We start from the raw sequence: 26,537 nt of genomic DNA on the forward strand, positions 1-26,537 counted from the left end.
CTAAAAGACGAAACCATAGCTTCATTACAACAAAATCTGTCTCCTGGGCGATACGATATAATGTAAAGTTACAACGAAACAAGATTAACTTTGAAAACTGTTAGGATATCGCAATCAGTTTCAATCTTCTTCACTTTTGACCATCCTTACATTCTTTTGTCAGTATTTGTATCCTTCACGGTTTAAAGCAATTATTCTTACATTTCACTGAATTTTGTGGCCATTTCCCATGCAAAGATACATGACACAGTCCCTCTAAGCTTCATCATATAATGAAATAAGTTCTGATAAAGCTTCTGTTTTAAACTCATGAATGTTGGGTGCGGTTTTTGTTCTTCCGCGTGTTCTCCTAGAGGTCGGAGGAACAATTTTAAATAAGGGCAATTTACACTTTTATTGAAATCTCGTCGCGTCACTCTATCGTTTATACTTATTGTTACAGACTGCTTCCCTTTTCTGGAGAAATGCATTGATGCCCTGTCATTTACTAACATCTGTAAACTTTCTTTGAGGTTCGAGTTTAAATGATGATTGAACTAACTAGAAAATTTTCTCTTTTCTCAACAGAAATTTGCGTTCCAGACTGCGAAAAGAACTCGTACTGTGAAAACGGCAAGTGCTTGTGCGAAAGAGGATTTTCTCTTGGGTTGGACAGGAAGTGTCAAGCAAGTAAGGGCGTGGAAAACACTAGTTACAAGTTACGCTGAAAAAGGACCTCTCTTGCAAAACGTGTTTGTAAAAAAAAGTCACAAATTAGTAAAGCTGATAAGAGGACCAAAACAAAACCTGATGAAGTGATATGAATTAATATGCAGCTGAAAAGGTGCACCTAAACTTAACCATATCTTCCAAAAATTCCTACCGCTAGGTACATCTCACCCTTTAAAGTTAACCCTCGGACGTACAAGCAAATTAATACCTCCACCGTGGTACAAGGGGAGGGTTTAATGAACCCCCCCCCCTCCCTTCGAGGTTTTCTCAGCAAAATCAGCATTTTTGCACTGAGTAGATAGCCCTTTGCTTCATCTAGAAGATGACATAAGTTTTGTTGGCTGTGACGTCATATGACGCCATCTTGATCCACCATCTTCAATTTTACATTTTCCTTGAAAGTCTGAAAATATCGGAAATTGGTATAATTAAAGTCAAGCCAGAATGCTTAAAGAATGCAAAAGTAAGCGAATCCTAGCTACACTTTTTAACATAAAGAAATATCTCAAAAATGACGTTTTTTGGCCAGACCTGCTTGTAATTAGGGACAGACCATTATTTTTGGAGGAGAGGGAGTTCGGGCAATTACCAAAAAATCCTGTACAGAAAAAACGGCAGAAAAAAAACGTGCAAGGGGAGCCATGAGAAAAAAAGATAAGAAAAAAAGTTTTAAAAATATTGCGCAGCCTGAATAAAAAATGTCTTGCCCAGAAAAATTGCCCAATCCTCCTGAAAAAAAAATAATGGTCCTACCGTTACGACGTTGTCATGACGACGTCAAAAATCTTGAACACTTGGCTGCAGGTCGAATTTTCTGCAAAAGATCCCGGGAAGGTATGAATGGACAGCTACTGAATTTTGGCATCATTGAGAAAATCCTCTTTTCAAAATTACAAAAAAAAGCCTGAAGGGAGAGGGTGGCATCCTCTCCCTTGTACGACTGAGGGAAATTTTAATCCACAGATGAGACAGTCTTAAACAGAATTATTTCTGAGTTGTTTTTATCTTCAGATTATAACTACAGATTTTTTTAACTCTGTTGTTACATGATTGCAGGTTTTCATGGATCAAGTATTTCGCCCCAGTCTTCTGTTGCGCTTCTCACGGCTGCCCTGCTGTGGTGCCTGGCCTTGATGTAATACTTGGCGTTCTGTTTACCTTTCTGTATTTTCTTTATTTGTATTTTTTATTTTCTTTACTCTTTACTTTTAAAGATAAATTTCAGCTTAAAATCTTACTAAAAAGATACCACCAAAAAATTTCAAACTTTTTTTCCAAGATCGAAGAAAGGACTGTTGTAAGCATTAAGCATGAAACATATTTTATGCGGTGTACATAATATACCTTTCACTTTATTGTCTCTTAAACTGTACGACTGGAGCTTAAATTATGTTCAACTGTGTTTGAAGACCCTAAAGAGCTTAATAATTGTAGAATAAACTGCTATCTGTTCAATCATGCTTTGTTTTTTGTCATTTTTGCCTCATTCTGCGAGGGATCTCTTAAGTACCCTCGTTTGTTTTTGCTAATATTCTGAATGGTAACATCCGGAAAGTCTGGATTCATTAAGCCACTTTTAATCATGCATGTTTATGTTAGCCCCATTATCTATGCTTTCGTGTGATAACTCATTAAAAAACAAGCCAACTTTCAAATTTTCGGATAATTTTACAACATAGTCAAGACATTTATTAGCTGCTTTTAAATTAAAAAAATCTTTATTAAAATCTGACTTCGAATTCATTTCAGCTGCTGGAAAAAGATATTTTTGATTTTAAAGGATGTGAAATGTTAAAAAAAAAAAAACAATTTTTTTATTTCCAATTGTGAAATATCGAAACTCGTGGAATGAAACAAAAAGCAAATTTACTTGATTTTTTCTGCGAGAAGGCCAGTATGACAAAAAACGTTTGTGTTTACATTTACTTCTTTCATTTTTCCTCTGTAAATAACGATTCTATTCAACAAATAGACCTTTTTTTAAATAAGTTAATAACCTTCTCGATTATGAACACACACGGCGTTAATGTTTCCGACGGTTCAAGTCTTGGGTTTTTGAGAACGTGGCTACGCAGAACTTAAAGTTCTCGGTTTTACACAAAAACCTGTCAAATCAAACCATTGTAATTTATTCGTGTAGTTACAGCTGTTCAAAGTTATCTTTAGCCCGTAAATTTCAACGAAAAAGCGCCTCGCCAACATAGCCAGTGTTTTTTTATACTAAAACAGTATCTTGACTCAGTCGTTACAGTGGAATCGAAAATGGCCAGTTCTAAGGAAGGTACGTAAAGCATAATTAATTTAACGAGCACATTTTAGTTTTAAACAAGCCCTTGTCAATTCCATAGAGTCATGTAGCTTTTATTAAAAGGACTATGTCACGGATTTTTACAGATTTTATGGTCCATTTTTATTAACAATTACTATTTTAGAAAAAATGCGTTTGCTGCGGATGGCTCGGATGGAAATGAATTGCAATTTGAAAACGTTAGTCAAGGTTTTCAAGTCGGTTTCTCGAGCCTTCAAAAAAATCGACATTTATAGCCGAAGTTTGTTTTCTGTCCCAAATAAAGGTTATTTCTTCGGTAAAAAGGTTCAAAGACAATGTTTTCATGGGTAAATTTGCCTACCACTTGTTTCAAAACAGTTTAGACCAAAAAATTGCGAAATCTCCGTGACATTGTCCCTTAAAGGCCTTCTTCGAATAACTTATTCATGTTTGACCACATAATGTCACACATTTGTGGCGTGATCATGAAAAACAGAAAAGTGGTCATTTCATATCTCGGTTGAATATTTATTATTTTTGTTAAAACTAAGCGCTCGCTAGTTCTTCCGTCTTGATGATGGTAACATTTACTCTGTTTTCTTTTCAGTGTGATTTATCTTCTAAAATTTGCAAATACAGACGGTTTGACGGTTTCTTTCAACGAATTACTACCTGGGATATATGAACAATTATTCTCTGAGAGGGCTAACAATATGCAATATTTTCAATTTACAGAGTAACTTGACGAGGTGTTAAAAGAGCTGTTATGAATGAAACAAATATCTCGCGAGATACAGTCGATAACAGTAGTCATTACAGCAGTGGGTTCTTGTTTATTCTGCCGATCATTTTTGCGATAATTTTTATTGGAAATACACTTCTTCTGGCTGCGATCAAGTCGTTTCGTGTCCGGCGTGTTCCTGATCTGCTTGTTGGCTCACTGGCTTGTATCGATCTTCTGAATGATGTAGGACCTGTGTTAATGTCAATGATAGTCTTCCATATCGACCAAAATGGGTTTAGAAGCTTGAACATAAGTTTCGCTCTTTGTCACTTTTACAATTGGATATCTTCATTTCTTCGCTTGACAGCGTCCTTTATAGCTACTTTAATGGCACTTGATTGCGCCTGTGCAACACTGCAGCCAATTTATTATCGGACAAAAGTCACGTGTGTTAAAGCAACTAAAGTCATTACCTGTGTCGTTTTGTTCGCGGCATTTATGTCCGCGCTGCCGGCGATGGGCTGGGGCCGAGTATACCGTCACAGAGGAATTTGTTCGTTTGACTTCGGTGGAAGCTTTGCTCTTCTTATTGCCATATTAGGATATATTCAGCTTGTGGTGGTGCTGACCAGTTTCATCGCTGTTGCGCGCAAAATGAACGAATATGGAAACAGACTTGGGCAGCTTCGACGTGGCAGAACGCTGACGTTTGAAAACGGCAGACTCCAAGCCGTGGAAATAAAGGCGACGCGGGAAAAACGAATGAGAGATATTGGCCAAAACACCGCCCGAGGAAACAGTAGCGATGAAACTAACACAACTACAAGAGGTATAAGTACACTGATTGAAGAAGAACATAGCAATAAACCTGTTGATAGCAAATGTGAAAGGCAATCTTCTATTGGATGGAAAGCAAATCCCAGAAGCCATCACCGGCAGGGAGTCAGCAGACATGTAAAGGAGAGCCGTCAGTTTATCAAGATTCTTGGGTCAGCGGTGTTTCTCTTCTATGCAAGCTGGCTGCCAATCATTGTAAGTGTCTTTTAGACCAGGATTGTGTTGATACATTCTTATGCTATAGGGTGAAAAAGAGAAGCAAACAAATCAAAATATACCACCACCAACATGAGTACACTTAGGCAGGGAGTTGTCCATCAATTTTTACCTTAATTTAAATTCAAAGGACTGTAATTTATTCATAAAGTTATGCCATTTAAAGGCTCGCCATTTTTTGATTTCCTCTCTTGTTCAAATCTACTTATTTTCCATCTTTATTTCCCTTAATTATTCAGATCTTACAAAATCTTCCTAAAATAAAATTATTAAAATTCCATGGGATCTTACACGAATACTCAGAAATAGTAAAGACCTGTGATTACACCTATCATATCATACGCCGAAATAATGTTTCATTTGAATCTAAAGAAATGCTGAAAACGATCCAGAAATTGTAATTTTTTTCTGATACAAGCCGGAATGTCAAAGATACCTGGTAACAGGGCGCCCTGCTGGTAACGAATCAACATGAACGTGTTATTTCTTATAAAACAATTAAATTTTTGTCACAACAGCTAAGTATTACAGTGGAGTTAGCAACGAAACAGCATCGTGAAGTTCTTCAGTCGCTGTCAGCACAGATGTCCTTACTTGGCTCCATATTCAATCCTTGGGCGTACTGTGGCTTATCTCGTCCATACAGGAGAGCTTATATATACGTCCTTAGGAGGGTGGGGAGAGTTTGCGGCGTTGCTCAAAACAGTCAAGAAGAAATTGTGCAAATTGGTGACGTTAGCAGTCGGTTCAGAACTTCAAGTAAGTGCTACGTTAAAAATAAATAATAATAAATAATGCCTGCTACTCTATTTTTTTTTTAAAAAAAAAACACCGATTGGCTGTAAGGATAGGCCAAGTTACAAATAGATCCAAATAAAGGGCCACAGTAAAATGCACAACAAATTTACTTCATCTGGTAAACACTTGACTTCTAGTCCGTACAAAGTATGTGATTTGTGATTCAAAAAATGGAAAAGATTACCGCTGTATGGTTTTATATTTATTGTTTGTATATAGACTTGCCCCACAGCCTCTTCAAAAAACAGTGCCAACGCGATCTACTTGTATATTGCAAAGATTGGTAGTGTTTTTGCAACAGTATTGATGCAATGAAAATATTCTTTTTCCTTTATATAGCACGTCGGATTTTTCCAGATGCAAGATGATGAAGACTGACATAAGAAGAATGGATACAGTGTTCGCACTTGTAAAGAGCACAGAAATAAAAAGATAGGAGATACTAAATACGAATTCGAGTTCATTTACGACATCACTCCAGCAAACTTTAAACTGCTGAGAAATTTATTTATTGTTCACATCAACAAAAAGAAAACATACAAAACGACAGCATCTTTTAAGTCCAGCTGGGACAAGATACGTTACAAAAGTTATAGTCTTAAGCCCAGGCCAAACGAGGATGAGAGGTGATGAGAGTTGACTCTCATGAGAGTTTTCGTCAACTCTCATCGACTATCGTCCACTCGAGCCAAACGAGAACGAGAGTCCGTCAAACTCTCATTGCCTATCACGAAAAATTTGAGCACTTTCAAAGTCGACGAGAGCGCATGAGAGTCGATGAGAGTGCACGAGAGTTTAATGCCAAACGAGAGTGAGAGTTGGAACTCTCATCAACTCTCATCCGCGTTTGGACCGGCATTTACTTTTAAACCTCTAGAGTACGCAACTAATAACATTATTACCTAATTATATTAGGCGAAATTGTAACAGTCGAGGGCACACGAGTTTTCTAGCAGTACAGTTCTTTGAGCTATTTAGGATGGAAAAACTCCGAAGGCATCTCGCAATACGTTTTCGAGATTTCCGGTCATGTCCGAGCAAAACATAGCTCAACTCACTTCAAAAGTATTATTTTCAAACTTTTAGAACACAAGTATTAGGTCCCTCGACTACACGCGTATTTGCTATTTAAAGCTACACCCTTTCATAGCCAAGCTCTTTCTCTATACATAAATAATCATTTCATTGTTAAAAAACTTTAAGCTTTAAAGCTGCATTTTGTAATTCACAATTTCATTATAAAAGCTGGTTTCCATCTCCCCGAGTATTTTTTCATTTCATTCCACTGAATGAGAATGCAAATTGTCGATCTATTATGTAAAAAACAAACCAGCCTTCGCTTGGTAAGATTGATTTCTCATTTAATATTCAATAAAAATACCATAGTCAAATTTATGAAGAGCTTGAAATCAATTTTCAAAGCGTACTAAGTGATCATTTGAAAGCAAAATGTTAAAAATTTGTAAACCCACATGGGGTATATGACCACAACACCACAAGAAAAATAATACTTATCTAAAAAATTAATTTGCAGTACATTTTGAGAGTCCTACTCCCTGTAATGTAAGGATAGCGACTCATGAGAAATAAAACAAGACAACCTTGCTCATTATTTATATATAGAGGATATTACACGGCGGCGCGAAGATATGAATTTTATTTTCGAGTGGTAAAGCAATATTTTACGAATGAGCGCAGCGAATGAGTAAAATATTGCTTTTACCACGAGAAAATAAAATTCATATCTTCAAGCCACCGTGTAATTTTCTTTTTATTATATAGACAAAAATCATGCATGAAGTAAAAGTTAAAAAAATTTTATTAATCAAAAGCTTAAACACGAACGACGGCTATAAAATATAACAATTGAGCAAATCGCGAAACTGAAAGGCAAAATTTCGCGAACTGAAGCTTTCAAAAGATGTATAACGTAAATGAAAAAACAGTCTGTTTATTAGCTTTCATCAATGTCACTGACAATAAATAATTCGCCGTTTTGAAATCTGTTTCTTGAAGTTTTCTTCTTCGTGTTAGCACTTTCCTGCTCCTCAGTAAAAGCTTTTATTTTGAACTTCAGTGAACTTTATGAATCACCGGATCGCTCGCCATTTCCAACCGGCGTTTGGCAGCCTTGCACAAACAACCGTGCAAAGGCGGGAAATGACGTCATCGATATCCTCACTAGTGAGGATATGGAAAATACGCCACTACAGTTCCGGATGCAGTTTCGTATGAATTTTACGAGTGGTCTATTTTCCAGTAAAACACTCGCGGCTATATAATAAAAGGCAATATACAACACCAAACATGGCATTTTCTACTTGTTGTTTGCACAATGCAATGTAAATGCTAAGCAACTGTTAACAAATGATCTGGAAAACAAAGGCATCATTTCCGTCTCCTCATACAGCCCAAAGTCATCTGACCCTGTATAAACAAAAACAAAAACAAACAAAATGTTGCATTAGTTCAAGGCACTAAGATTATAAAACAAACTGTAGATCTACATAACAAATGTTCTTCTTAATTTATATTGGTCAAGTTTTATAACAGATCGAATGTATTCACTTAGTTTGCCGGGCAAGGGATATATAAACTTTGCCATTCCTGCTCGGACAGTAATGAATGTTGCATGCAAGTGCGTTTTACAGAAAACAACAAAAACAACTGAAACTGTATAGTTTCTTTGTTTCATTTGAGAAGAAATGTCATTAACTTGAGCTTCGTGGTTCATCACGAGTTCTAAACACCTCAAAACAATAAACGCACTGATGTTCTCATCTATTTTCGATGTTTGGTTCACGTTGATGGAGCACAAAAGCCCGAGTTTTTAAACTATTACTTCTTCGAACTGACTAAAATCGTCTGAACGTTTCACAACTTAAGTTTCAACAGACGAGAAAAATCCACCAGTTTGTATTAATTTACGTAGTTATTCCTTGCAGTAAGTATTTCACACGGCAATTATTTACTAACAGGATATTTTCAGTCCTCGAATTTAATTAGCGAAGACACTTTTGGCAGTCATTTATACAGCATTTATTTTTCAGCTAGTTGAGCTACAAACCACCACCCGCCGCCCCGCCCCCACCACCATAGCAACATTCCGAGTGCTTTGGAAATTGAAAAAAAAAGTTAATATCACTACTGAACTTGTTACCTTGTCCTCTATGGAAACAGATATTACGACAGATGAATCTGTTTGTAAAGTTTGTACAGTGGAACCCCGATATAACGATATGCCAAGGGGGCAGTAAAATTATATTGTTATATCGAGGAATCGTTATATCAGGGTTCCGTCCCATACATTTTACTATTGCCGGGACATAACATATTCATCGTTATATCGGGAATATCGTTATATCGAAGATCGTTATATCGGGGTTCCACTGTACTAGATGGAAGTCTATATGCAACATATTAAAACATGTTGCACCACAAGGATACATAGGACAACCTGTAGAAATCTCGTCTTACTTACGGTGCTGCTGAAGTCGCCGTCATCACGTGACTCATGACTTTCATCTGTGTCACTAGATTGAGAGAAGTCCTCGTCATCGTCATCATCATCATCATGGTCATTGCCATCGTCAACACTATTACAATCTCCTCCTCCTCCATCCTTCCTCGGACCCTATAAAAAATGGCAGTTACCTTAAAGCACCCAGTAATTGCAAGTCAAATATACGACATTTTTCTTTCAGAAAGTTCAACCACTTGGTAACAATCCCTGAGTGCTTTAAAAATTGAAAAACAAAGAACTCGTTATCTTGCCCCTAACAGGGCCAGCCATCAAGAAAGATGAAGGTTTTCTACCATCTAATCTGTTTGTAATTTTTTTACTAAATGGAAACCTTACTACAACATATTAAAACAAGTTGCGTCACAAGGATACATTATGACAGCTTGTGGATATTTTCTTAAACTTACGGTGCTGCTGAAGTCGCCGTCATCACATGACTTATGACCTTGATTCATGCCACCAGATTGAGAGGAGTTGTCATCATCATCACCATTTTCCTCGTCGTGAACATCATCAACACCATTTTCATCTCCTCCTTCTCCTTCTCTTCCTCTTCCTTCACCTCCCCCTTTTCCACCTCCTGCCTTCCTCAGACCCTATAAGAATGACAGCTACCTTAAGCACCCAGTAATTGCAAGTCAAATATACGGCATCTTTCTTTTAGAAAGTTCACCAACTTAGTACCATTCCCAGAGTGCTTTGAAAATTGAAAAACAAAGAACTCGTTATCTTGTCCTTTACAGAACCTACCATCAAGACAGATGACAGAATTTTAACTTTTCACCGTGGACCTTATGTTTGTAAAGTTTGTACTAAAAGGAAAATCTTACTGTGACATATTAACAGGAGTTGCGTCACAAGGATACATCATGACAGCCTGTAGAAATTTTGTTTAACTTACGGTGCTGCTTAATTCGCCGTCATCACGTGACGCGTGACATCCAAACATGCCACCAGATTGAGAAGAGTCGTCATCATCATCATCATCATCATCAAAAACAACATCATCATCATAGTCGTCGCCATCATCTCCTCCCCCTCCAGCTCCTTCTTCCTCTTCCTCCCTCGGGCACTGTAAGAATGACAATTACCTTGAAGCAGCAAGTAGTTTTAAATCATAACTAAGCTTAATTGCTTTATAGATAGAAAGTAGTTATACACCTTCAGTCCGTAGAGTATGAATGATGTGTGAAATGAGTGCAAATTCCCCTTGTTACTACTGGTTTTAAATTGTCACGGTGCTCATATATGATCATGAAGCCATTGTTATCTGCCACCCGTTCAAAACATGTCCTGTGATGTAGGTAGTTTCCTTGGCAGTTTGCAAAAATTCTTCCAACGTTTTACAAATTGCAGGTCCAGTTTTGGATCCGTTCCAGACCGGTTCCAGAACGGTCCCGTGTAAACAGAAGGCCTATCCGGTCCGAAAATCGGAGCGGATCGGTTTGGAACCGGTCCCGTGTAAACATAGCCTTAATGTGACATTAATTACTGATGGCTCAGTAGTTTACATAATGGTCTTCCCTAATAACTACCAACCTTTTAAAAGAACAACTCATAAAAGTATATATAGTGGCACTACAGACTCAACTGCGCATTGAAGCCAAGATGTAACCACAGAATAAAAAAAATTACCTTGCGTATATTTGATTTCTTATTCCTTTTTCCCATCCTTTTTCCTTTCCTTTTTTTATTTACCAGCTTCAGTTCCAGTTTCTTTCTGTTGCTCCGTTCTCTTGCCAGCATCCATTTTATTCTTTTCACTCTTTTACTTTCCACTGACAGCTTTAACTTCATTATTTTCATTCTATCTGAACTAGCATTATGTAATGCTTGGGATGCTTCTCCCACTCGCCTATCCAGCTCTATTTTTTGCCGTTCACGTTCATCCTGCAGTTGTTGTTTACTTTCCTGTTGTAGCTTTTTCATCAGCCCATTGACTATCTGCAATACCTGAAAACCACACACCCAGTCAAATTTAGTGGTTACAACTCTTATGATTAAAAAAACACATGAAGTATCTATTGAAACTGGCGCTCTCGTTGCTATTTCTGTTTAAAATACAGTAGTTACGTCACAGGGATTTTCCAGACTTTTGGTCTAAACTGTTCTGAAATAAGTGGTAGGTAACTTAACCCATGGAAAACATTTTCTTTGATCAACTTAAGAAGGATATAACCTTAATTTGCAGATTGAAATCAAGCGTCGGCTATAAATATCGATTTTTTGAACACGCCTGGAAGTTTTATTAATTTTTTCAATCTGTAATCCATTTCCATCATTGCCCTCCGCTGCCAAAGACGTTTGTTTTCAGTTTCAGTGCTCTAATATAGCAACTTTGAAAAAGGTATTTTTTTCACTTTGTACAAAATAGATTTTGGCTGTTAAAAAAATTTGATTAAATCCGCGACAAAGCCCCTTTAAAAGTGTTATTGTTACGTAGTAGGAATTATACCCTTCAAAAGAATGTTGCAGAGAAGACTATGGGATGAAAAGAAATATCTTATCAAATAAATTTATTCCGCCCCTTCTTCATGAGATTCCCCCCCCCTTAAAAAAGGGGGAGTAAAACATCCCTATTTTACTGCTAATATTAATTGCAATCTAACGCCACTGCTAGAACTTATTAAACCTATTGCCCTCAATTTAGTCACAATCATCTGGTTCAAGCACCTTTTGCAATATTTTGAATATTTATTATTACTCACAAGTCGCAAACTGGAACACAACCTATCAAGCAAAAGTATAACCTTAAAAGGCAAAATTAACCAATTAACCAAAATTAACCAAATTAACCAAGTAACCTTAAGTATAATCTTAAAAGGCAAAATTAACCAGACAAGTAAACAAAGACAAAGTAAAAGTCCCTATGTTTTGTAGCGACTAAAATTAATTGCTTATTATAATACATACTGCATCCTTATCCTTGCACTGCTGCTTTTGTGAAAGGTACAACTGAAATGAATTAACAAAGATATTTGTTGTAAAATTAACTGGTACCTTAAAGTTTTATCAGGTTTTATTATATGGCTACAATAGTACGTGCGCTCTGATTGGCTGCTGAGCGGGCATTATTTTCTTGTAATGACCGGGCATTATGAAAATTTTTCTCGGCTCGACGGTTTTTTGAGTTGTGAGTAAAGCTACTAGCGAGGGGGCAAAAACAACAAAAAATGCCGACAAAATATAACTATCTTTTCAATAACTGAAAGAAAAATATAAGCATACCGATACTTCTTTAGTATGAGCGACGAAGAGAGCCACAGAGAGCGAGTTTTACCTCCAGTGTTTCAAGTGTTTCCCTTGATTATACTCTTTTTTTGAATAGTGCTTAAAGGCCATATAATAAATAACTTATTAACCTCGTCCGTTTGGTCATTACAGGGGAATCTCAGACCTCGACCTTGATGTATTGACCTCGCTGTCACTCGGTCAATACATCAAGGCCTCGGTCTGAGATTCCCCTGTAATGACCTCACTCTCGGTTAATAAGTAGTATATAATTTATGTGCAAAAAACAACATATAAAAATTGCCTTCCACAAGTAAATTTACCTTCCCAGCAAATGATAAACTTTGGCGCAGCTGTTCAATTTCCTATAAATGTTACAAAATCAAATTGTTAATAAATATTTACTTTACCTGGGTCCAAGTCTACTCATCTATTCACTCAAAAACAATAAAATGAAAATGTAAAGAAGTGAAATTGAGCTGGATGGAATAGAAATCTGGAGCCAGTGTTCACGGGCTTTAAACCCCTAGGCAACAGGATCAAGGGTTTCCCTAGTACCTTTATAATGTATGAATGTAGCCAACAGTGAGAATTTCATGTTATTATGACTTCGACTAAAACTGAGTAAAGCATTTGGTAAAATACACATTTACTCGCTATTATAGACTTGCCCCAAGTCGAATCTTTGGAGTGGCGAAGTCACGATCACAAGTGACGCAAGTTTGAGAAAGTCTACTGGCTATACTGTTCAGCTGTTAAGGGCAGGGAAAGAATGGCGAGTGAACAGTCTGTTTGTATCCTTATTTACATTGAGCAGCATACAACAGTTACACATGTCTAACCTAAGGGACATCACACACACACCAAGTGTGAAGTGGCAAATTCTTGCAAAACAAAATAAACTGGTTTCCTTGGGTTCAGATCTTTAGTAACAGATAACATAAAAGAATCGAAATGACATGCAATGCAATAATTATGGGAATAAGCAGTGGCACATCAGAGTGACTTGTCATCTACTGCTTCCAGATTGATTTGGACATCGGAAGTGTTGGTTTTTGTGGAGAGAGGAAAGCCAAAGAACCTGGCAAAAAAAAAAACATCAGAGCAAGGACAAGAACCGAAAACAGCATTACTGGCACTACTTTCGTTAAAAAAATAAAATAGTCAAATAGCTCTGACGTGTACCTCTTTGGTTTCTTCCTGACGTACTTCCATCTCTCCAATTAGCTGTAGACCAGAGGATAGACATTAATTTTATTAATAAAACACAGTTGTATAGTCAGGAGCAATATAATTTATCTTCTAAGTACTGCAATTAATTTGTTCCCTAAAATAATGATTTTTTATCAGTTGTTACCTCAAAGCCAAAAATCAAATACTGAAATAATACATGTAATACTATAGTCAAAGCTATCATAAGCAGCCACATGCTACAACAATAGAGGCTGGTGGATTATCTCAGGGTAACACTCTTCAACCAGCCCAGAATTATCTCAATCTTTCAACTTGAGACCTTTATGAATGAACATCATTAGGCTTTTTTATATTAGAGTACAATTGAGTGTGGTCAAAAAATGTTCGGGTTGTCGCCAGGCATGTTAAAATAAAATTGAATTAATAAGTTGACACTGCTTAAAAATATTGTTTTTGGACGTTTCGGCCACTACTGTTGCCTTCTTCAGCAAGATAAAAATGCAAATGTTCAACGGCGTCCTGTTAAAATATGTGATGAATTTGCGAAAGAAACTAAATTAACTTTCCAAGTGCAACAAAAGTCTCTAGAGCATTCTTAATTCATGAGTCTATGAATTCTTAATTCTATTGTAAACGTTTGGTAGCGCTATGTGTTCGTTTAATTTATAGCAATCCTATCTTGCACAGAATGCCAAGCTTCAAGAATTAGTCGTTGTTTCCGCACCGTTGACCTGTCAACAATTTTGACGCTTTCCAAATCTATTTGACGGTCGTTAAGCATATGGTATTTTGCCAACAAAGAGTTTTTGTCCAATGTTGCGATGGCCTTTGCGTATTCTTTCATGTGTGTTTTAAGCGCGTACGATGTTTGACCAATGTAAACACAGTCACAATCGTTACACTTGATTTTATATAAAATTCTTCTGGCATCCTCTTTCTCGATCCTGTCTTTTTTTTTTTTTTTTCAGTATGTTCAAGATGGTACGTATAGGTTTATGGGTGACCTAGATGTTGAAGCCACGAAGAATGTTTGCAATTCTTTCGGAAAAACCTTTGGCATAAGGGAGGATAACAAAACCACAATGGCCGAAACGTCCAAAAACAATATTTTTAGCCAGTGTCAACTTATTAATTCGAAGTTTTTTTTTTTTTTTTTTAGTGTAATCAAATAATGGGTTCTTCTATCAAAAAACTGTACAAATCAGAACTTTTGACTGGACACTTAATAAGAACTAAGGAAAAGCCTGTTAGCCATTTATCCCCAAAGGTGTTTACTGTCACTGAATGGATGACAGCTCTATATTACAGGGTTTGAACGACAATGGAAGCAAGATTGAATCACAACTGTCGTTGTAATTAGAGCACACTGCTCATGACGGTGGTCACAAGCAGAGCTTGGATAGTACAAGTTTTAATTACAAATAACAATTCATACCTCATTCATTCTCTTGCACTCCTCATCTTTCCAAAGGCACATCTAAAAATAATGGTTTAACATCAACGCTATATACAATATGATTGTTTATTTTACAGCCAGGAGTCTACAAATGAAGGTACACCTGGTACACTCTCCGCCAACTATACAGACGAAGAAACTTGCCAGAGAGAACTAAACAACACTATTTATTTTTAACAACTGGGGATTGAACAATAAACCTGCAACAACATCATGTTCTTTGAGGACCGAATTATTTTAACACTACAATCAAAGTCATAGTGATTGGAGGTCGGGTGTAGGGGGAGGGGGGGGGGGTGGGGGGGAGAGAACAGGATCTGTGCTTGGTTCTGACCCTTTCTTGCCTTTTCTTTTAGTAAGCACACTCAGTGAACTTGGATTAGAGAGTGTAAAAAGATCAAGGTCAATCTCAACTCTGATGTTAATCATAAAGATCGAAAACATTTACTGCAAATGTTTAAGTAGTAGATAAAATATGAGCAGGAGATCTGTATGGGCATTTACAATAGCGAGCCGATAGGCGAGCTATTATAAACGGCATACAGATCGGACGCGAATATTTTATTCTACTTGTAAAATGAAAACAGTAAATTTAATGAAAAGTATTGTTATGTGAATCAGTAGAGATCTGTATCAAAAGTTAATGAATACTAATTAGCTCAGCAGGAGTTTGCATCAAACGTTAATTCTATCATTTGATTTGTATTGGGGTTAACAGTTGTGTACATGTGATCTGAATACTGTGCTGGGATTGGTTTGCACCCTCATGAATAATTAATGAATTTTACAACAGTTTTTACCCATGGATATTGTTTTAAACAATGTTGTTATTTACACAGTACAACAAACCTGCAAAGACTTCCTGCACATCTCATTACTTTCGGCTAGCAATTCTGTTTTTTCTTCAAAATACCTTCTGTACTGAAGATGCAAACGTTCTGTGACCTATGAAGGTTATAACCCTTGTTACTTTTGGATTTGGCATCCACTTATCACTACTCACAATATTCGGTGGAGAGGGTTGCTACTTTTGGATAGCTAAACTGTGTACCATAATCTCTATAAATGATCCATAAATTGAAAAGGTTTTCAATACAACACTGAATATGTGTATAGAGAGCTCATCCGACACTGGTTGAATGGACATTGCAATGAGGCTTCCATAAGGCTATGCATTCTATACAGTTATGATATCGCTTAATATACATTCACACTTAAAATTTACTAGTATATAAGTTAGAGAATCAGCATCTACAGATATACCTCCAAATCTTCCTGTAGACAGTTTATCTGAGCCTGAGAATTTTCAAGTTGTGCTGCCATCTCCCTCGATTCCTGATATAAAAAAAAACACACACACACACAATATACAATGTATAAGCAAACAAACATTCTAGTTGTTTCAATGAGTGAAATAAGCAATTTAAAATATCAGGACTGGGCAATATTCTAAATATCATGTGAAATATTTATTACATGTTCTTGTTCACAAGTTAGTTTTAGTAATACTCGGTATTAAATTATTAAATTATTGTTTCCTTTGTATCCATAACTATAAATTCCATTGAAGTTTGACAGAAAAAGAAATTTTACTTTGCATACTTTCTTATTCCTTTTTTCATCCTCTTTTTTTACTCTTTTCACTTGCCAGTTTCATTTCTATTCTCCTTCTTTTACACCTTTCTCTTTTGAGCTAGTTCTTTAATCTTTTTGTTGCTTTATTTGCCTCTTGTGCCAGCCTCACCTTCATAATTTTCATTTTGTCCATCTCAGCATTACTACATTCTTCTGACATCACTGCCATTTTCTTCTCAAATCTAAATTTTGCTGTTCAATTTTCTCTTTCAGTTTTTGAGTTTGAAGTTGAAGTTCTTCTTGTTGCCTAAGAGATGTGTTCAATTCCTGAAAACAACACAAAGTTACAGAAGAGAGTTTGAGTTAACATCAATCCTTTGCATCAACAGCAAGAGAAGTTCAAGCTTTCTGAAGTCAGACTACACATTTAATAGCTTTATTCCGTCTCACGCGACATCTGAACAGTCATCAACATTGTTATAAAACTTCTGGCAGTTGAAACATATTAATATCTTAGAGTATAAAAATCGACTCAAAATTTGATTACCTTGAGGTTACTATTGTAAGCGGCTACTAGTTTTTTAAACCCTAATTTTAGCCTTTTTTCTGAGCAATAGAATTTAACAAAATAAATGTCTCTGTTTGTAGTGATTAAATGAATGACTGATATTTGTCAAATACCTCAGACAACTCCTTGTTCTCTTTTTTTAGAGTTCCCAACTGAACATTAGCATCATCATACCGTTGGTCTTGCTGCCGGATGAGCTGTAGACAGATGATGTGTATCTATTAAGAACTTATAAACTCAAAGGAAGTCAATTTCCTGGTCAGTAAAGGTATTTTAATATAATTTGACATAAAAACATAAATAAAAAATGGAATAGAAGACTGTTAATTACAAGTATCACAGAAAGATAACTTTCACAATAACATAACGCAAAGCTTAGTTGGTCCCTGTGTTTCATCAAAAGCTATATGTAGTACATGACTGTTTATCTATACTTGGACTCAAAGACTGACAGCGCTGCAACTCTCTTTGGATGATGATTGCCCTAATGGCTAATAAAATAATAACCATCAATTCCTGATGCTTGAATGTAAACACTTGGGCATATAAGTGCAATGTGACCCACAGCAAAAACTGTCGCCAGATATTAATTTCTGACAGCTTAAACTTGGGAACATTTCATGACACTGCAGTTATTTAATTACAAGCAATTATTCCTAATCCAAAGCAACACTAGTTAAATTAAATCAGTTCTGGAACATAATTCCTTCTCAAATTAACGAAATCCTAACCATGACAGTATTTTCAAAATCTGAATTTAACTAGCATATACTGCATCAAATGCCTAAAAATTAAAGTAGGATATTTGTTTAGCAATAACTGAAGAAAAACAAACCTTTTTCAAACATTGATTTTCAGCTTTCACTACCGCTTGGCTTTCTTCGAACTGTCTTCTGAGCTTTATTGTTACAAAAAACAAACAAACAAACATTAAAAAAGCTTAAAATTGGGTATCTGTATAAACCACCTTCTTTGATAGAGATAAAGCATTTCAAAAGCAACAATAAGAGTCATGCAAACATATGAGTTCTGCATGATCTGGAGACAGCTACATGTATAATTGGGCAGGGAATGCTTTCTTCGTCAAATCTTGCATGTCAGGGCAAATTTTTGTGGTTATCTTGCAAATAATTTATTTAACATTTAAATGTGATACATCGTTGTTTTCTTGATGTCAACTGGTTACCATAGCAACTGTATAATCTGTTTAAAACATCCTTAATTTTCATGTTAAGTGCTTATAACTCAAAACTGAGTAAGTAACCCCCATTTTTATTGCTGAATAATAATCAGCATGTTTAGATGTAAATTTATGCAAAATTTAAAAACTTCCTTGAAGCAAGTTGATACACGTTTTTGCACTTGTGTTACACAAAAGCTGCACTGCTTCTAATATAGCCAATCAAAATAACGTTTTTTTTTACGCATATTAATTCATATTAGTATTAAGTTTATGCAACAGTTCTAGACTGCACAACCAGTGACGAATTACCTTGTACTGTAATTCTGCAAGGAGGACCACGTATTCTGTATCATCATGATAATGTTCAGCAGGATTGCGACTTCCTTGATCACTGTTGTGTAAATCTGGTTCATGATTCACTGGAGGATGAGTGCCAGCCACATCATTACTCTGACGTGAACTATTAAGACCTGTCACAAGCGAGTTATGTGATGAAGAAGGTGCTTCTGGAGAAGTTTGTCTTGAAACTGTCGTTATTTCATCTGACTGTTGGTTGGAATTTTCTCCCACTGTGGAATCATTAACAGCATTAACAACTAATTAACAAATCCCTCTAATCAAATGCCATTCCTGTATAAAGTACCCCCAAAGTTAATGCCATTTCCGTATAAACATCAACATCAACTGGTGTAATGCCTTCCCCATTAGAATACCAAACAAATATCCAAGAACCAAATTTTTAAAAACAAAAATCCACGGACCAAATTTTTAAAAAAAACATAAAAAATTAGTAATGCCTTCCCCATACAAAATCCCAAACAAAAAATGCTTTCTGAATTACATGTACTGTTCTTCTCAGCATTTTTCTTTCTCAAGTTTTCTTCTGGAGGAGGCAAACTCCAGGAAGGCCATTCTCCTCTGGGACTGTGGTTTGTCTCCACAGTAATGTTTCTAGGTGTTTCTCCAGATGTTTCCTGTAAGTTTGATTCCAGCTCGCTAACAGCAAGCTGATTTGAGAAATTTTTGGTTACTGCTGCCTGTAGCAAATCTTCTGTCATTGGTCCCTGTAGCATCTCACAGCTTTCTTCAGGAGTCTTGTCTTTAGCTATGTGAAACTGCTGAGTCAACTGAGCTTTGGGAATGCCCCCATGAGCTTGTTCAGCCTGATCAGCTCCCACTATTGGTAAAGAAGCCAATGAAATTTTAAAAAATGTAAGTAAATGTCAAAGGTTTTAAAATTGACCACTTAAGGTCTGTCACTGATGCATTAGGACAATCTCATACAATGAACTTAATTTTTTATTAAGCTGGCTTTAAAGCCAGGTTAACAGGTGTCAGACAAACATAACACATGTACAAATGCAAGGAAACATGTGAACCAGCACAAGGCAAATGCAAACACAAAATAATGCTAGTGCAAGGAATGGATTTTACAAGTACATGTAATAATTTATATTTAAAAATAAATTATTGTGTGTTGCCTAATTTATTAACTTATAGCTTGGAAAGAGAAACTCACCATTTAAAGCGGCTTTTGAACCAGTATCACAAGTATTCTCATCAGTACTTTTTGAGTGGGCAGTGGCTCCAACTAAATCAAAAGTTTTGAGTCAAATATACAATGAATTGATTTAAAATCAAATTTAGAGAGGGTAGCTGATAATTGCATTTATTTAACTTATTTAACCACAGTTTCTACCAACTGAGCTAACGGTCCCTGACCGGTATGCTCAGTTGACAGAGCACCCGACTACCGCGCAGGAGATCTAGGGTTTGAGTCCCAGATCGGACCAACACTCACAACCTTAAAATAACTGAGGAGAATATGCTGCCTTTGCAATGACATCTGTAGATGGCTAGATATTCTAGTCCTCTCAGATAAGGACGATAAACCATAGGCCCCATCTCACAAGCCTTGCACATGTAATAAATTCTGTGGGACATTAAAGAACCCACACACTCTTCATAGAGAGTAAGGTATGTAAGGTATGTAATTTTGAAGCAGTCTGGCAAAGTCCCCCAACCAGTGTTGAAAATTACGGTATCCCTGAAAAGCCCTGAGGCTGAGGAGTGGATAATAAATATACACAATATACGATATAAACTTGAAGTACTTTGCACACTGTACACACCTCAGGCTTGGTCTTTTTAAGTTTATACACTTTAAATAATTCAGCATTTTATTGTCGTTAGTTGACCACTTACCACACTCCATGACCCCTCCAACTTCAAAGAGGCAATATCACGAGAAGTCTTCTTAGTTTTTGTGTATTTATGCAGGTGTACTCACTGATCAAAAACGCAACCTTTGAACAAAAGAAAGGGGAAAAAATTTCATTCTCCAAGGTATGAATAAAGTAATGTAATTAATGGTTTTAAATTGACTATCTTCCAAGTAACACTTGCAACGATGATTTTTCGCGTGACAATGTTGCGTGAAAAATCGTTCACTGTGTAACATGGTACTGGGGACGACTTTTCGCACAACTTTTGACTCAGCAACATGTTGCGAGTCACTTAACTCAAAAACTTGCAACACAAGATGAGGAATATTTAGAAAGTTGACTCGTGTTACAGGGTCGCTGTTGATTTTTCGCGCAACACCTTCGCAGAATTCTGTTCAACATGGCCTGGAAGTGCATGCGAAATGTTGCAGGTTGATGTTGTGCTGAAAATCGTCTTGTGTAACGTGCATGTTGCCAAGTACATTTTGTAGGATATTGCGCTTAATGATATTACGTTTAACATAATTACATTTATGGTAGCCAACAAGCCACAGGCTTAAAATTGCTGCAGGCACAAATGTTTCAACTCACTAGGGAAGGGATTTCAAAAGCGATTCTACATAAAGAGCCTTAAACAACACAATTTTTATATAAAGCATACATGTATGGCGACGCCCCACTTTTTGTCATAAAATGTAAGTGGTAAGCCTATTCAACACATGATTGTTTTGGTTGTGGGCAAAGATTAGGAGATCCAGGCTGGTTATATATTGACTTCTTATGTATATTTTTTTTATATTTTTTTTATTTTTTGTCTGTTTAATTATTAGTTTCCCCAATTAGCTCTTGGAGCTTAAGTTACAAGGACACTCGAATAAGTTCATCATTACATTCTTCTAGCTTACATGTACATGTATAAGTTAGTTGTTTATTTAAAGATGACGTAACTCAGGCAGAAACCAAACTGTATTACGTATTGTAATCGTAAATAATTGAACTTGGACATGCACAACTGAATTTTATATGCTGCATTATTTGAACGTATTGGTCTCATCTCGCGATCATCGCAATATAAATATAACAACAAAATACATCTGGGCACACATCAGCTTTCTTTCTTTTAAATGAGCAACAAAATAGAAGCCAATAAAGCTTTTGAGTGATGTTTACATGTACGTCAGCGTATCTACTCGAACCAACCTTCCTTACATAAGCTTATATTGATCTTTGTTTCTGCTTAATTCGACAATGACATATCATGGGGACCTTTTAAACGTTATATTAGTCCAATCATTATCAATGGCTACAGACGATTGCGACCAACATTTGCTTCATTCTGTCGGACGGCCACGAAAATCATGCGCAGGCATGTACTGTGTGATACAATGATGATATTTCGGAGTGTGTTTTCGAGAGGTTGTTCTCGAGCTATAAAAATCACGGGGCAACTACAGAATTCGACAGGGCCACTTTGGTCACTCACTATTACAAAATATAACAGACGTTCAGTCATACCTCAACCGCGGACCAAACGAGGACACAAATATGCGAACCAACAAAAAAAGGAAAAGTAAGAATGAAACCACACGCCACAAAACAATCACATGCACTGCATGCTCGACGCGCAAGGCTAGACGTTACGTCAGATGTCAGTGCTCGAGATGTCTGTCCCGATCGATCTGCAGCCGGATCCAATGAAAACTGAAGACGAAAAACGACGACACCTTCCGAGAATTCGGTACACAGAGAAAATGGCGGGAAAGAGCGCGAAATTAGTCTCGATCTAGTCTCTGTCGGCCAAGACAATAAGGCCCAGGCCCCAATTGTTCCACCCTTTGAACCCTTTGTCTCATTTGTTACGTTTATTTCTTCAAGAAGACCAAGAAGGAACTACACTTTCTTCAACACCAACGAGACACGCAAAATCATTGACAACATGTCTTGCCGCTCTAAAAACCTTATCTATCTAATCGATTGCAAAAAATGCCACCATCAGTTGATACATTGGAGAGACCAAACGCCAACTCAACGAACGCTTCGGACAACACCGTAGATTCATTCTCAACCACCGTGAACTTGACGACCCTACACCAGTATCGATTCATTTCATCCAACCCCGCCATTCCACCAACGACGTTCTCCTCATCTAGCCTGCGAATACAGCCGCCTCTCATTCGAATGAGAGGCGGCTGTATTCGCAGGCTATCTCCTCATCCCGCTTGAACTTATACGTAGGTCACGTAGCAAACGTGACTCAGTTAGGCGAGGGTAGCAAAGGGTCTATGCGTGACACGTGACAAGGGCAAAAATAAGTCCGTGACATGTGAAAATAGGGAAAAATTATACCGTGACGCGTGAAAATAGCTAGAAAAGACACGTGGTTCGTGAATTCTGCTGTTTCAATTATACGTGACGCGTGAATTTTGTTAAAATTTGTGCATGAAACGGGATCACGACCCATTTAATTAACAAAGCAAAAACTTTACATCCTTGACGAAACACGTCATTGACACTTGTTAATAAATGGCACGCGATGCATGCAGAAGCCATGGAGTTTCACAAGGGGTCTTACATAATTTTGAGGAAAAGTAGCTGACACCTTGTGTGTGAAAAAACTGTTATCCAACTGCAGCTTACATTTTTTAAACATAAGAAGCTTGTTAGTGATTGTACAGCTGTTATGAATTCACAGACCAAGGATGCAAATAATACATTTTCTTCGTAGATTTTCCCAATTGAACAAAAGTAATACTTTATTTTATATTTTTATACTTTTTTTAGATTTCCCTATGTTGTCTCAACAAATATTGCGTTATACTGTAGTGTGATGATATATCACGGATAAACGCCATACGATACGCGCGAGCAAGCTTTGAAGCTGCGAGAAAGGTCAAACGGTCTCTTGCTCACAGTGTCCCTTTGTATTATAAGAATTAGAAATTTCTGTCAACTAAATCTAATAGACCCCATCATATATAATTAGTCTCTTTCGTTTATACATTGTAGTGTTCCATTCTAACTGCACGGAAGTTTTTTGCTTTTGTGTTTACGCGGCGATTTCTTGTTAAGTTAAGCTTGATTTTCTGTTCGATCGGGCCAAACAGACAAAACGAACCGATCGTTCGATGGCATATAAGCGATGTCACGCCATCGCTTAAAAAAGGAGAACCAATCATTGTTTAGTATTTTATTTTAAATTTTTCTTTTTGTAACGATGTTTTTACTTTTCTTACTTTTTATTTTCCGCCCAGCGCCTGAAAAAGGTTTGTTTTGCAAACCGAAATATAGGGCAAAGTTTTTTTCAATATATTCTAGTTTTCTGTTTCTTTTATCCACTTTGTTTATTTTTGACTGCTTTAGCCGTCAGGATCAGTTTGCCGTCTATATTTTTCGTTTTAACTAAGTTACTGATCCAGGTCTTCAATAGATCCGGCACCACTCATCGGTTTGTCGCTGTGATATTGTAGTTTTTTATTACACCCTTTGAACAATGGGGACCAGGTGGGTTGGCACGGATTGCCGGCTTTTGCGATGTTGACTTGTTGCAGGAGCTTAGACGCAATCAGGCCCTCTTCTTTTCTGCATGCGGCAGGAGGACAGAGAAAAAAGACAAAGAGCAAGTACTAATATTCACCGTGAAACTGCACTTGTTTTAACAAGTTCAAGCTATTTTTGTAAATAACAAAGATAATGTCATTTATGTCACGTAATGTTTTTGTCGCAAAATACACGCCTTGCTGCTTTTCACAAGTGTGATCTGCCAGTACATTCTTGAGCCGGACTCCACTTTAAAACTATTTTTTATTAGCAAAATCTGAAGTGTCCATTTTCATTACTGCACAGTTGGCCGTCAAAGTCGCCTTCCACAAAGGGTAGAATGTTTGCAAAGCACGTGTTGACTTGGATTCCTTCGCTTCGGAGGGACCGGTAGGGTGAAAGACTAATGAGAGGAGAATGGAGGGAGAATTAAAATCTATGCCTGGTTATATCACGCAACCTCTGACTTCTGTTGTTTACTCACAAGAACAAAACTTAATTTTCTATCTGAATTTGTATTAAATTTTACGAGGTTTAAAGAAGGGATTGAAGAAAAATAATGGAAACAACCAGACAGTTGACCCCCACGCAAGAGCTCTTCAGGTTGTCATGGGACTGTCTGGTGTCCGTCCACCAATTTTTAACTTCAAGTTGTAATTTCAAAATCACATTTAATCTCCAATATTTCCTATTTGTCAAATTTTACTAATCCATTGAAGACAACTATCGCCTCCCAAACTTCCCCCAAAGTCACCCACAACTTTACAAAACACCGCAAAATATAGATATATGGGATGAGTGGAGCGTTTTTGGATTCCTTGAGACGCGAACAAGACGGTTTTAGCTGAGTTCCACAACGGCCCTTCGCGGAGCCCCATACCCATAAAAAAAATCCACAGAAATAGGAAAACAATGAACTTGAGTTTTCATGGTCATCACGGCTAGCGGCATGGCTCGCGGGCGCGTACGTCCGTACGTTTAGCCTGCGAATACAGCCGCCTCTCATTCGCTCCCGCTACGAAGAGCGAATGTAGTAGCGGGAGAGAATGAGAGGCGGCTGTATTCGCAGGCTATTGTTTTAGCGCTCGCCCATTTATTGTGAAGGCCACGAAGTTTGCCAGGACAGATAGCGCCACTTCTCTCTTCAGCAAGAGACGAATAATGACAATCAAAAGACGCTATTTTCAGTTACTGGAAAAGATTAGATTTTATTTGGTGTTCAAATTTTAAATAAGCGCTGCTCTCAAATAAGCACCGCCCTCGAATAAGCACCGCACTTGAGGCGTAAAAAATTTAATTATCGCCGCGGCACTTATTCGACCAAGGTTGGTATATATAGGTATAAAAAAATGTGGTAAAGATATCTCACTGAACTATTAATCGAACGCTTGTTTTATTATCATAGAAAGGGCAGCACACACGTAGCGATTTATTGCCGAAGCGTGTCGTTGCAACAAGTCCATCTTTTAAGGTTTAAAGTCTTAATTTTATCTTTTGTGCGACCTAAGAACAGCTGGGAGAAGTCATACATGTATGACAACATCGGGTGAAGTGAAGTGAAGTGAAGTGAAGTGAATACTTTATTTACCCTCGGTTTGTAGAGTAGCTTTTAACATAGCTAATATCTCTGAGCATTTCAACAGTACAACGGCACAATGGGCAAAGACCAGACCACAACACCGGGAACTCCATGCCCTACTCTTTACGATAAGTGTGTGGGTTCTTTTACGTCCCCTGCTGACCATAACAATCAAGATGCAGGAGACGGGGCCTACGGTTTATCGTCCTTATCCGAGAAGACTAGAATATCTAACCATTTGCAGTTGTTATTGCAAAGGCAGCATATTCTGCTCAGTTATTTTAAGACCTTGAGTGTTGGTCCGGTCTGGGACTCGAACCCGAGACCTCCCGCACGGTAGTCCGGCGATCATCAAAAAGAAATGTACTTGTCTCATGCCGGCTCAACAGATGTTGAAAACTGTTGTTTTCGGGTTGAACCCTTTCCAACCAGGTTTGCTGGTAAATATTCATGACGGCATCCTCGGAGACCCAGGGGCAGTTAGGGCTTGTTTATATGGAGTAGAGTTGTCCCTGGTAGCCTGAGAGAGAGAGTTACCCTCTCCCCCGCGCTATCTTTTACCGAGCGTTTATATCAGAGTTGTCCCTGTCGACCGAGCCTAAACTTGGCCCTGTCGGTTCAAAATACTGGCGAGAGTTATTTTGAAATATCTATTACGGCGGCTTTTTCTAAAATCAGGAACGCTGAAACATCGACGAAGACTATCTTGGACAAATTTACCGCCGACTTCGATGTTGTTTTGGCCGATTGCAGCAATGGCCCGTATGTGTCAACTTGTCCCTGGTAGGCGACGCAAAAATAACCAAATCGTTTATATGGGAAAAAATTGGCTCGTTCCCCAGAGTGACCCTCCACCCAGGGTCACCCTACCTTCAAAGCGAGTGACCCAACACCCAGGGCCACTCTGCCCC

At 37.4% G+C, this 26,537-nt stretch overlaps 3 protein-coding genes across 6 annotated transcripts in view; 2 read left to right on the forward strand and 1 right to left on the reverse strand.

The window, feature by feature from the left end:
* The window catches only part of LOC144658099 (uncharacterized), a 131,070-nt gene extending 128,899 nt beyond the window's left edge, over positions 1–2,171 (forward strand). For both annotated transcript variants that reach the window (XM_078518428.1, XM_078518430.1), the window contains exons 22-23: positions 568–669; positions 1,768–2,171. In XM_078518428.1, the coding sequence (XP_078374554.1) occupies positions 568–669; positions 1,768–1,850 (185 nt within the window). In that variant the 3' untranslated portion in view covers positions 1,851–2,171. The remainder of the gene's footprint in view (positions 1–567; positions 670–1,767) is intronic.
* A 582-nt stretch (positions 2,172–2,753) lies between these two features.
* Positions 2,754–6,031, forward strand: LOC144656190 (uncharacterized). Its single transcript, XM_078516429.1, has 4 exons — positions 2,754–2,992; positions 3,716–4,736; positions 5,276–5,516; positions 5,895–6,031. Exons 2-4 carry the CDS (start codon positions 3,747–3,749, stop codon positions 5,921–5,923), a joined length of 1,260 nt encoding a protein of 419 aa, XP_078372555.1. The 5' UTR covers positions 2,754–2,992; positions 3,716–3,746; the 3' UTR covers positions 5,924–6,031.
* A 7-nt stretch (positions 6,032–6,038) lies between these two features.
* LOC144656189 (uncharacterized) lies at positions 6,039–17,299 on the reverse strand. Of its 3 annotated transcripts, XM_078516426.1 has the most exons (15): positions 17,216–17,299; positions 16,704–16,861; positions 16,223–16,294; positions 15,809–15,904; positions 14,939–14,980; positions 13,495–13,536; positions 12,633–12,674; positions 11,992–12,033; positions 10,714–11,031; positions 9,980–10,150; positions 9,486–9,674; positions 9,037–9,189; positions 7,841–7,982; positions 6,785–7,174; positions 6,039–6,751 (listed from the first exon to the last, which is right to left on the reverse strand). In XM_078516426.1, exons 2-13 carry the CDS (start codon positions 16,761–16,763, stop codon positions 7,944–7,946), a joined length of 1,266 nt encoding a protein of 421 aa, XP_078372552.1. In that variant the 5' UTR covers positions 16,764–16,861; positions 17,216–17,299; the 3' UTR covers positions 6,039–6,751; positions 6,785–7,174; positions 7,841–7,943. The 3 variants fall into 3 exon arrangements, with proteins under 3 accessions (XP_078372552.1, XP_078372554.1, XP_078372553.1); XM_078516428.1 differs by lacking the exon at positions 9,037–9,189; XM_078516427.1 differs by lacking the exons at positions 16,704–16,861; positions 17,216–17,299 and adding an exon at positions 16,553–16,683.
* Between the last annotated feature and the right edge of the window lie 9,238 nt (positions 17,300–26,537).

The sequence above is a fragment of the Oculina patagonica genome, chromosome 6, assembly GCF_052425735.1.
Source record: "Oculina patagonica isolate OP01 chromosome 6, crgOcupat, whole genome shotgun sequence".
Classification (NCBI taxonomy): domain Eukaryota; kingdom Metazoa; phylum Cnidaria; class Anthozoa; order Scleractinia; family Oculinidae; genus Oculina; species Oculina patagonica.

Coding starts and splice junctions, on each gene's coding strand:
- LOC144656190 (XM_078516429.1), top strand. CDS start 3,747: ATGAATGAAACAAATATCTCGCGAGATACAGTCGATAACAGTAGTCAT. Junction 4,737..5,275: donor CAAGCTGGCTGCCAATCATT/GTAAGTGTCTTT, acceptor TTGTCACAACAG/CTAAGTATTACAGTGGAGTT. Junction 5,517..5,894: donor CAGTCGGTTCAGAACTTCAA/GTAAGTGCTACG, acceptor TCCTTTATATAG/CACGTCGGATTTTTCCAGAT.
- LOC144656189 (XM_078516426.1), bottom strand. CDS start 16,763: ATGGCAGTGATGTCAGAAGAATGTAGTAATGCTGAGATGGACAAAATG. Junction 16,295..16,703: donor ACAAAATGAAAATTATGAAG/GTGAGGCTGGCA, acceptor TTTTTATATCAG/GAATCGAGGGAGATGGCAGC. Junction 13,537..14,938: donor AGTGCAAGAGAATGAATGAG/GTATGAATTGTT, acceptor TCTGGTCTACAG/CTAATTGGAGAGATGGAAGT.